General features: G+C 42.2%; 1 protein-coding gene across 1 annotated transcript in view; it reads right to left on the bottom strand.

Moving 5' to 3' along the window:
• The window catches only part of ephb4a (eph receptor B4a), a 65,005-nt gene extending 54,682 nt beyond the window's left edge, over nt 1-10,323 (bottom strand). The window contains exon 1 of the mRNA XM_036143185.1: nt 9,401-10,323. Within this exon, the coding sequence (XP_035999078.1) occupies nt 9,401-9,479 (79 nt within the window). The 5' untranslated portion in view covers nt 9,480-10,323. The remainder of the gene's footprint in view (nt 1-9,400) is intronic.
• Nucleotides 10,324-12,512: the final 2,189 nt, after the last annotated feature.

Raw genomic sequence — 12,512 nt, 5'->3', positions numbered from 1 at the left:
GTGCTGGCCCCCGCGTGATCTCTTGTCTATCCGCGCTGCGCTGGCGCGTCGGGCCTTTGTTGTGTTATGGCACATTACTAAAGCTGGCATGAAAACTGCTCACTCCTCTGCGCGCACCAGGAACTTTTCAACGGTTTCTGCGGCTCCGAGAGAAACAGGATACTTTAAAGCAATATTTCCCTGGATGGATTTCCACTGCGGAGGAATGCGGAGTGAAACTCGTGCTGTGGCTTGTAGGCTCGGTAAAAGCCGAAACAATATTTGTCAAGAAGCGTGGCGACAATAAATGGTCCAATCAGAGTTTTGTGATAGACCTCCTGTGATAGACCTCCGGGTTTCGCAAAGCTTTGACTTAACCCAAACTGATTTGGGCACTACCTATTCCTCTTTAAGAGTTATTACGTTTTTCCAACATGACGTGTTGCAACAGGGTTTTACTATTGTTTTAAAAATAAAGGCGAAATTATTAGAGAGTTTTCTTTTAAGGTGTCTTTAACAACTTGGATTTGCAGCCAGTGTGGCTAACATTACTAAAGAAGCAGAGTCACCATATATTGTGAATGTAGAGCTCTACCCCGACTTTCAGATCCACAAAAGGCTCGCCAGCATTTACTAATCCTGCATGTCACAAACACAGGTTCAAATCTCAACAGGATCAAATGAAGTAAATTTACCATCCTCCGTTCATCCTTCCTGTTATCTGATCAAAGTCTTGCTCTCTCGCTGCCTGCGTAAACTGCATACATATATCAACATGTCATAGAACATGCATATTTCTATTTAAATAGCTTACGTATGCCCTTACTTTGGGCTTCATTTTCAATCACATGCTGAAAATAACAAACTTTGAGTCTCACCAGCTTCCAAAGCACGGCTGCAGGATTTCCGGGAAAACATCTAATTTGATACTGTTGCAGAATAATTTTTACAAAATCAAATACAGTTTTACCCTCCCTTTCCTTGTCTCTAGGTCTCCACCATTGCCAGTGAGCTTTAGCATGTCAACCACTATGGAAGCACACCTTTGCCAACTATAGTTTTAAAACAATGACTGTTTTTCAGGACCAGTAATGCTTTCAAACTGTCATATTTGTCTTTCCTGCAAGTAAGGGAAAAGGGTGCCTTATTGCAGCCAGCTGGCCATCAGTAGGCAGCAGTAGACAGGGGATTGGTAGCACTAACACTACTCTTCCATAGAGCTATTTACAACTCGGGTCGCTTGGCGCTTTTTCTGACATCTCTATAAAAAGATTTCAAATTAAAAAGGACTGAGGGCTTTTGTTGTAGCCAAAAATCAACCTAACTCTTCTTATCAATTGTTTGACCTCAACACCGGTAACACTTTCTGAGAACACCAAACCGAACTCTTTCTTCTGCTTCTCAAAGCCGGAAACGTCTCATGTACTTCTTGTTTGAGCTTAGAGAAGAAATCTGATAGGCAAACGCTTACATGCATAAATAAGGATAATGTTGAACTTCATTCCATTTCTGTTCGATCTTAAAACTACAATCTTTGTTAAAGAACCTGCAAAATCGCTTCTTTTCAAGGGCTATTAATGCAGTTATTGAATTAAAACTAAATGAACATCTACAATGCCCTGTTATAGACTGATGAACCTGTCCTGGGTGTACCCCGCATCTCACCTATTGACAGCTGGAGATAGCCACCAGCACCCCTCGCGACCCCAATAGGGATAAGTGTGTCGGAAAATGGATGGATGGATGGATGGATGGACATCTACAAGTTTGTATGTGTGACAGTTCTTAGGGGGAAAAACGCGATTGAGCCAATCCAGAAGTCATTATTAGCCTGGTCAGTGCATCTCTAGCTGAAACCACTTACAATTGCTGGTCTTTAAGAAACCTACAAACGGCAGTGGACAAAATGCACGGAAATCTTGAATAATGAATGTTAGGGCTCATTAACAATGTGTAAATATGCCAAAATGCTGTCTGAAAGAATCATTTATGAGTCGTATCTCTGTGTACCTGTAGTTTAGAGCCCTGTGAGCTCATTGCCCACAACCGCGTCCGCACATAGGCTTTTTCAGGAGCCGAACAAAAAAAGCGTTAATGCCACCTCCTTTGTGTACGTGGCTACTCTGGTCTGAGTAAGAGTAATGTGGAGCAGAGTGCTACAGTTGTGCAAAGAGTAAATGTAACCTCTCCGTCCATCAGCGGCGTCTTAAAAAGCGCCGCGGACGTCTCTCGTCGCCGCGTCGTGACGGGCCTTAGCCAAACAAATTTCGCCAGCAGCTGCAACTCTCGTCTTGCACAGCAAATAAAAAAGATGACTTGTAGATTGAAGGGCGCAACAACTGCAGGGCATAATCCAAGCTGTGTCGGCGTGCAGAAAAAAAAAAAAGGGATTTACAATCAGAAACACAAACAGTAAACCCCAGGCCTCACAGGTAGGGATGGGATCTGTAACCTTGACTTTAAGTAAGACGCGACAGTTCCACGGTATTTACACTGAAGGTTGCTGCTAAAATTTACAAAAACTCTGGCATGTCAACCAAAGGGCTCAAACCACAGGGAGGATATGGAGGAAAATGTCTGGCGCTTTTTAAACCGTTCCATTTTCAAGCCTTGTAGCTTGACATCGATAACCACACTGCAAAAAGAGAACTAAAAATAAGTAAAATTTTCTTAAAATTAATGTATTTCTCCTTGATTTGAGCAGGTAAATAAGATTATTTGCCAATGGAATGAGTAATTCTACCCCTAAAATAAGATAATTAGATATACTGCACTTGAAATAAGATGATGGAGATGAATTGTTCCTATTTTAAGTGTAAAAAATCAAATTCCATTGGCAACTAATCTTTTTTACCTGCTCAAATCAAAGAAAAATACTCTCATTTCAAAAAATATTTTCTTATTTATTTTTGCAGTGCGCAGCTACACCTGGGTACATCTTAACTCCGCATTTCTGCTTTTATGACTGCGCTCGGTGAATATAGTGTCATAAACGTTCAAAAGGTTAAATAAAGTGATTGTCGCTTATCAGTGAAACGTCTCTCTGAGAAATAGGGAAAAAAAAAAAAAAAAGTTAAACTGTTACAGACAAGAAACACAGTGCAATTACTCCACGGCGCTGTCCAAATTGTTTTCGTTTGTTTGCAGATGAAAGAGCTCTTTAATTACTTAATTATAGTTTAATGGCACCCCACAGGAGAACTGCAGCAGTGAGGTAGAGAATAGAAAATAATAATTAGCATTTCGTACCCCCCTCCCCCTGATTTTCTGGTTGTTTAGATAAAATCTGCTTTGGATAGACGCACAAACTGCAAAGAAGCTCGGCTTTCTACGAATCTGTCACACCTCGGGCAGCTAAGCAAATGACCAATTTGAATATGGACTCACAAAAAAAACGACTTCGAGCAGCGCGAATTTGATAGCCCAGATTACTTTTGATGACAGCGCTGGTACCGTAAAAAGCTCTGGACTTCTGAAAAGGTGGGAAAGGCGGCAGCGCGTGTATCACTGGGTGCATTTCTGGGGAAAAAAACTCTATGTGTGAGAAATATGAGGACTTTACACTGCAAAAACCGACCTAAAAATAAGTAAAATGTTCTTCAAATTTGGGTTTTTCTCCTTGATTTGAGCAGGTAAATGATATTATCTGCCAATGGAACGAGTATTTTGACCCCTAAAATAAGATAATTAGACATCCTGCACTTGAAATAAGATGATGGAGATGATATGTTCCTATTTTAAGAGCAAAAATCTTATTCCATTGGCAGATAGTCTTATTTACCTGCTCAAATCAAGGACAGATACACTAATTTTAAGAAAATTTTGCTTATTTTTAGTTGCGTTTTTGCAGTGTATAGGTTAGGGTTCACTGGGAGACGCTTAGAGCTAACATTTATAAAGTCGTAAGTCAACATTAGTGGCACAAATTATTAATACCAGTGAAAAAAAAAGAATATGCCTTTTCAGTTTCATGCGTCGGTTGTACTATTTTTGCGAATTGCAGTTTTTTTTTTTTTTCTGTGCACAGCGAAGCAGAGAAAAGGCTGTTCTCTAGTGTGTGTGTGTGTGTGTGTGCGTGACAGCGACCGTGTGGACCCGACACCGTTTTCCACCCAGAGCGCCTTATTAATTTCCAGCCAAAGTAATTATCTGATCAAGAGGTCTGTGTTTTAATCTTCACAGAGGCGGAAGCGTGAGAGATCCACGCACCGAGCAAAGCAAGCGGTGTGTGTAAGTGACTCATTTATCCTTTAGTTGGAAAAGGAGGAGAGATTTGGCAGCCGAGAGCTTCGTCTGCCCTCCCATCGGTTCATTACAGAATTCCCTAATAGGTGGAGAACAAGTGGGAGAGATGGGGGGGGGGAATGATCCTGAGCCCGCTAACTGAGGAGTGGGACGCAACCCAAGGCACGAAAATCAGAAATCTTCTTCACACTTGGCCGGACACAGATGTTGTGGAGTGAGTCGGCGAGGTGCTCCGACGCCTTGGCTTCCATCTAGACCTCCTGTTTTCCACTTAAAGCTCCGCCTGTCGTTAGGAACAGCCAGCTTGTAAACATGGCAAGAACGGCAAACTAGATCCAAACTAGTCGAGTCACTCTGTGATTTTTCTGAGGGTCCGTCACTCCCCCCAGAGATTCAGCGAAGACATCGGGCTGGAATCGGTGAGACGCTTTTCAGCCAGCGGAAACACAAAAGCTTTTCCGAGGCTTTCTGGGAATTTAAATATATCCGAAACAGACAGCGGTCCATGCAGACGCCGTACTTTCTACCTGCGATTCATGAAGTACCACCTTCCATTGTTCATCTTCTACACTGGTCGTGGTTCAGTCTGGCCCGTGTTCGTCCATCCACCAAACAGGGCAGGTCCAAACTGCAACAAATCCAGGGCTTGCACGGTTTCTAGAAAGATCCACAGTTAACATCTCTGCAGAGCCCGCACATCCTGGACACGCACCGTTCAGACTTTTACCTTCAGGTCGGCCCTTTTAGCACTAACCCAACCATGTAAAAATACGTACGTACGCACAAGAAATATATTCCTACAGCTGTTTTTGTATATATTTTTTTTACTAAATGTCTTCATTGAGAGCGAAGAGACACCTACCTGACGATTAAAGCCGGTTCTGATTCTATGCGTTCTCCAGAGCCGTGTCGGCGGTGCGCGTTGGCCGCTTCATCAGGGAGTGAGACATCAGCGGACAACTGAGAAAATTTGTCTTTGCTTAAAAAAATAAGGGGCTGCAGGATTAAAAAGCTAAAAGAATGCAGATGTATCACTGCTCTCGGTTCATAGCAAACAGAGCCCAGATAATGAGCAGTCTATCCTGCTACTCGGAAGAAGAAGAAGAAAAAAAAAGATTAATTCCTTATTCCCACCTCAACAAGGTTTTATTAAACATGTCGCTTCTCGCCGACAATCTGCCGCTTAGCTGCGATTGCTCAATAGCTTTACCACCTCACCGCTTCCTTAGCATCTAAAACTTTTTTTATGCCGCACCAACCAACAAGTGTCACCAAATATATGCTGCAGGCATAGAGCCAGAATGCATGCCACTTAATAATTAGCCCCAGATTCGCTGCAGTCCAGGGAGTTGTGATGAATTGCGATACATTGTGCAGCCCTTATAATAGTAAGGGTAAACGCTCTCTCCTAGGCTCAGTGTTATGTCGCCTCGGGTATCAACAGGATTAATTTTTGATAACGGAAAGGCTGCATAAAGATCCTGTACGGTTGCAAAAAAAAAAACATAAAAAAATGACTGACTGACGTAGGAATCTAACATTCAACAGCAAATTGAAGCGTTTCTGCTCCAATATTAGGCAGGGGACAACGTTTCAGTACTTATTTAGTAAAAACTATAGTTTAGCCCCATCTTATCTAACTGACTTGATAAAATCTACATTTTTACCATGTTCTTTGGCTGTTTTGTTAGATTTATACCTATAGTCCCTTTTTACGGAGCTTGTATTGCATCTCATAACTTTTAGTTGACCGTTGTTCGGTTTTGGTTGTTATATAATGCGCTAAACAAATAAACGTGGCATTGACAAAGCTGTTATTTATTTTGAGCTCATTAGGTAGAAAAAAAAATCTATCATATGATGATTCAGATTACATCTTGCAGATTACATTTTGGATTCAATAAAATTTTATTTACACGGCGCCAATTCACAACACGTGATCTCAAAGCACGTTGCAAAGTCCATTCAATCAAATCATCCAGACAGATGGGTCAAAAATGTTCAGAGGAAACCCAGCAGGTTGCATCGAGTCTCTTCAAGCATCATTCACTCCTCCTGAAAGAGCATAGACTCACAGGGACAGTCGTCTGCGTTGGTGATGGCTTTGCAGCAATCCCTCATACTGAGCATGCATGAAGCGACAGTGGAGAGGAAAACTTCCCTTTAACAGGAAGGAAAACCTATAGCAGAACCAGACTCAATGTGAACAGTCATCTGCCTCGACCGTCTGGGGGTTAGAGAAGACAGAGCAGAAAAACTTTGATTGTGGCTTATGATCAAAGTTCGTGGCTTTTATTCGCACCGAGGCATCTGGCGTAACGTGGCTGATAAGTTTGTCCTAATTTCTTGTGTTTTTGTTTAAGCTGATTTCTTTAACTTTGGGCCGTTTACAGAACCAACTGTTTAAACCACAGAAGTTTCAGTTTACGTAAGCAAGTTCATAAAGCAATATTTTGCCGTTACTTATAGTACATACATCAGGAACTGGCTGTAAAAATGTCCGACCAGTGTATCTGGAGTATGAATCCACACAATGGCCTCAGGCTAAGGATCTTCTTTGTCCCAGAGTAAACGAAGACAAACTCATAGTTCAAACTCTCAGTCTTAGCTGCAAAGCCTCCAGCTCCAGCTTGAGAAGAAGCACGTCTAACAACCTGGATCCCGGATTTCAAGAAAAACGGACCGACGTTAAAGTGTCTGGGAAAATCCCGAGCTTCTCTCCCGGACTACAAAGTCAACAAGTCTTCCCCGCAAGAATTCAGCCTCGGTAATTTAACTCGCGGGGTGTGTGTGTACGCAGGCACACATCCTAAAAGACACACTTAATGAAGCCGGCGGTAATGCCTCATGTGCTGCCTGTTTATACAGCGCACGGCAGGAGCAAAACAAAAAGGAAGAGGAAAAGGTCTGAATCCTCCGACCAGACGCAGCTGACAGATTTGTGTTCCTGCCACACAAGATGTGAACTCATGCATGTTCGCCGCGTTCCTGTTTACAGTAACTTTTCGAGTGCAGGGATCATGCGCTCATTGTTGAAGGGAAGGTTGTCGGGGTTTTTTAATGAAAAAAAATATTTTTTCAGCAACGGCTTCCTCCTGCAGGAGGAAATCAACCGCAGAAATGTGTGCATTTAGCGAATGAAAAACAAAAAAATCACCAATATGGATAAATTGTATCATTCACATGTTAGCATTCACGTGTGACATGTGAAGAACCACAAGTAGCTCCCACAGCAGCAGGGTTTCTTTTTAAAGAAACAGAAAAAAAAAAAAAGCACTGCAGCTCAAAGGCTCTCAAATGAAACCCAGCAGTGGTTATCTGATCCGCAGTAAACACAGACCTATCATTTCCAAAAGATCCTTTCATATCCACGTTTTTTTTTTTGTGCAGACAGGTGATCCTGCTACATTCTCAACAGACTCCAGATACAGATTTGATCTTTACTCCCCGGCCCAGAAACTCGCTTGTCTACACGTGCGTCAAGCAGAAGGCGGCGTAGAAAGTAAACCATAAGCAAACAAAACCCGAACCACGGATCAAAAAAAGTTCACGGGAAACAGTTCATGGACCGATGGACAAAGAAAACAATGCATGAATGCATGTAATGGATAGACGGAGGGACGATCCAGACCATAGGACATGGATACTTATATATATTTATCTATATTTAATTATAAAGATGTTTCTTCAGCCTGGAAGTCACTTACATTGCGTGCTTCCCAAGACTTTTCCAAGCTGTTTCATACCACCATTGTCTTATACTTTAACACTACAGTATCAGGAAGAACACATGATCCCAGCCTTGCTATTAATCGATGTAGCTCTGTGGCCCTCATCTATCTACCCCATGTTAGGCAAATTATCCAGACACTTCCACCAACATTATGCTGACGATACCTGCTTCTATAACCAGTCCATTCGAAAATCTTATTTTCCCCAACATGATAGATAATTACTGAACGCATGCTTCACAAAACTGATCCAAGGCGATTTCTCTGTGAACGTCGAGAAATGAATGCAAATTACATTCCCAAACTGCGCATGTGATCCACATGGCTGGATGTTTTACTGCTTGCCGCAGCTCTCTGCACTGGCCCTATAAAAACGTTGCGCCAGACCAATATTTGCCTCCGACTGTTTTAGTATTGATTTTAGGGTACGACTCTTTTATTATTCCCAGAGGACGTGCAATCGGATCCAGTTTAAGCGGATTCAGAAAAGTCCCATTGTGTTACATCTAAAGCAGGTAAAAGCCAAAGATTTGTGGCAACGCCGGCATTTGATATAAAACCATTAATCCACTTTGTGAAGTTTATTGCTGGGTCTTTATGAGACATACATCTGGGCCTCTTCCATTGAAGGTTTGTCAAATAACTGTTGTGTTTTTCCCACTGCATTCTGATAAAGCAGCTGTATATATATTTACATTTCATTGCCAATAGAAAAATAATAAGATTTAAAAAAAGGTACCATTTCAAAACCACCAAAAATGTATGTCACACCACTACTATGGTAATAAAGTCCCTTTTTTATGTAAAAAAAAAAAAAAAGTTCCAGAGTTTTCTAAAGCAGTATAAAACAGAGCAAAGCGGAGTTGCCCCTCCCCAACCTGTTGCTGCACAGTAGATGAAAATAACTTGTTCGATGTCTGAGCTAATATTGTGAGAAACACGTTCAAATTAGCCACAAGTTTGTTGATTTAGTTTAACTTTCTGAAATATAGTGCAAATAAGTGCAGACTTGGTTTTCAAGTCCCTATATACAAAAATAGGAAATCGTTTTAACGTAGATTAGGGGAAATTAATACCCCAGATGTCCATATTTTAAAAAGTTGCACCGGTAATAAATTTCAATCCACTTACTCCATCTGTTATTTTTAGTGCTTGTTCACGTTGAATTATTTGTTTTAACAAAAAAATAAATAAAATAAAATAAAATGTTGCTCAAATGCCTTCGTAAAGTGCTCCTGACCGCCCTCTGCTGGCCTGGAGGGCATTAAAAGGCTGATTACTACGATTAACTTAAACCCGCAATCATGCGCTGGTAATACTATCAGACCACGATGTTTTTTTTATTTAGTCAAGGTATTCACACCGATACGATCTCTTCATATCGTGACTTGTCTGCGGAGAAAAACAAATAAATACATTAAAAATAAGAATAAACTCAGACTCACCTTCTTCTGCATCAGCCAGACGAACCAGGTCCGAGAATAAGATGCAGCCCAGCATCAGGCTCCTCAATATCACCTCCATAGCGTTGAAGCCAGGTGGTGGAAAATGAATGGATGTGGATTAAAAGCCCAGCGGCTCTGGCAGATCGGCTGTGCACCCACTGCTCGCAAACCAGTCTGCATTTAAAGCGGACTCCTGAGAAGCAAAAAAACAAACCCCTACGGACGGTGCTCAAAATGCTGCAGCTGAAACAACGAACCCAGGGCCCGAACAAGGCTGATAAAAGACACGTAGTTACTTTATGCGGGGAAAGTTGGCTAACTTTGCGCTGCAGGGAAGGTCTTGAAGCAAAGCCCCAGCGTTATAGCCGTACCTCGGTCCCTCTGTCAACACACGGCGAAAAACTTGACGGCTCGGCATTAAAAAGCTCTTTGTGCTCCACACGACTTGTCCGCACGAACCTGCCCCTCAGCCCAGTGACCGAGCAGCCCGACTCCGCAACCGGGGCACATCAATGCGGGGTCTGATAGTTGCAGAAATTAGTTGCCTCACTGGGTATCCCTCATCTTCTCGAGAAGAAGAACAAGAATAACAACAAAAAAGTCCAGTAAAGTGAGCGTCTCTGTCCTCAATGTCCGCTTAAACAGCAGAATGTTGTCTTCGGGAGGGAGAAAAAGAATCCACCAAAAAACGGAGAGAGAGAGGTGGGGGTTTACAGCGCGACAGGTTTAGCCTGGCCTGGTTTTATGAGGAAAAATTAGATAGGAAACGACTGGTTTGCCAAAACGGTAAGTCAGCAGAGACGCTGCAGGGCAGCGGGATTCAAAAGTTTTATGCTAAAGTAGCGCGTAGGACTGGGAGAAGCGAGCTGGTCACCGAGGACTACATCCCCGCATCAAACCCCGAGTCGAATGGCATCAGTTCGCCCCGCCCACACTGGTTTCCATAACAGCAGAGTCACAAGCTCGCGACGTGAGGCTTCGTTTCCGGTTGGCTATTTCTAAATAAAACACCACCAGTTATTATTATTATTATTATTATTATTATTATTATTATTATTATTATTATTATTATTATTATTATTATTATTATTATTATTATTATTATTATTATTATATATTTTTTTACTTATTAAAGGGACTGTCAGAACTGTTCATGCCCACACAAATATTCCCCATTTGCACGTCATCCATCCATCAATGCCCCGTCCCCTTCCAGTCAAATGTGAAATGACAAATGCATGTCGGTTACAAGGCCCGAGGAAAGGGCTGAAAAGGGAACACACGGAAAATAGCAACGTTTATATCTCGGCATTTGCTAAATGCTTATAAACTGACATAAGTATTTATAGCTTTTTTTCAAAGCCTTTCAGGCTATGACCCACAATTGTGTCATTTTAACTATGCCAACACTGCTCATGATCTTAGGGTGACCAGACACCCTCGATTTCCAGGGACAGTCCCCGTTTTGGATGACCTGTCCCCGGCAAAAGCTGTCCCCGCAAGTGTCTCCGATTTCAGTGTATCATGATGGAGTGAAAAAGTTTAATGCAGTAAGAGGGTATTTACCTGGTCCTGCCGCTGTCCAGACGTAGTTTTTTGGGGGAGTGCCTAGTGGTTAGAGCATTATGCTTGCCTCCCAGAGGTTCTGGGTTCAACTCCCACAGACTGTCACTCTGAGTCCCTGAGCAAGACCCCCAACCCCAGATTGCTCTCTGGGCAGCGTACAGTGGCAGCCCACAGCTGCCCAAGGGGATGGGTTAAATATAGAGAACAAATCTGATTGGAATGTACAGTATGTTGCAATGACAATAAAGGTTATTATTATTATATTAGTAGAAGAGCTGAGCTGGACGCGATTTCTCCACCCAGTTGGCATTGAATGTTGGAGATCAGCAGACTCAGGGGTTTCCTTTAACCTCCTGACTACCAGGAAAAACAAAATTATTGCCCAATCATCATTTTTTTTAAAAATCCACAATCTTCGTAAGGTAATTAGAATACTGAAAAAAATTATTTTGGAAAAAAAGTTTTTATTTTTGAAATATTATGTGTCCACTACAGCGGACATCGGAATTCCATACATTTGAATTTGAACCTTGATGAAAACCAGTTTGTCCCAAATAAAATATCCAAACATAAACATAAGAATGAATTTCACATTGACAAAACTGTCCATCATCACAGTTGTTTTGCTTTCCTGTGCTTAATTGCTATGATACTTCAAAAAGCAATTCCCCTTCTTGGAAACACATAGGAACACTTTGCACTTTATGTAATATCATCTTTATTGCCATTGAAACATACATTTCAACAAAATTTGTTTTCTGGTTTTAACCCATCACCCTTGGGGAGCAGTGAGCTGCCATGTGCGGCAACCGGGGAGCAATCGCGGGTTAAGGGTCTTGCTCAGGGACCCAGAGTGCCGGGACCAGGGATCGAACCAGGTACTTGCAACCTTCGCTGACTGCAAGCACGCTGCTCTAACCACTCAGCCACAACCTTATGTGATTTATGCACATCACATAAGTTTGCACATCACATAAGTTTTGCTTGTGCAGCCAGATCTGCGACATCTTGACGCATGTGTTTCGTCCACCATCTCCAGAAGATGGATGACACCGTAGTGTCTCAGAGTTGCATTTGGCTGTGGTTTCCACTTTTGACGTGGAGGAGTGTAGTAATCTTCACTATCACTTCCGATTCCTGCTTGGGCCGGAGTAATCAACTTCTCACCAAGGAGCAGTTTGAAGTTAAGCAACTTCAGTGGTTTCTTCCCCAGAAACTGGCAGACACTCTTATACCGATGCCATGAGTTGGTGATTGCTAGGTCAAAAAAGTGGAAAACTGCACGTACTGTCCATTTCTGAGTGTGAGAAGCCATCCTGTAGAAACTCAGCATTCGGTCAACCAAGTCCATACCACCCATGTTGGTGTTGTACTCAGCAATTGCCAGTGGACTTGACACCTGGACAAATCTTTTGTCTTTCTTGGACCATCTTCTGCGTGTGTCCTGAAGTTCAATGCCATAGGCAGAAAATGCCATGACAACTGGCTTGTTGTCCAACCATTTTATGACAGCAAGTTCAGGAGGGCTTCGCCTGACAACCATCTC

The sequence above is a fragment of the Fundulus heteroclitus genome, chromosome 11 (assembly GCF_011125445.2).
Source record: "Fundulus heteroclitus isolate FHET01 chromosome 11, MU-UCD_Fhet_4.1, whole genome shotgun sequence".
Classification (NCBI taxonomy): Eukaryota; Metazoa; Chordata; class Actinopteri; order Cyprinodontiformes; family Fundulidae; genus Fundulus; species Fundulus heteroclitus.
Note: the sequence above shows the minus strand (reverse complement) of the source record. Positions and strands in the feature narration are given on the sequence as shown.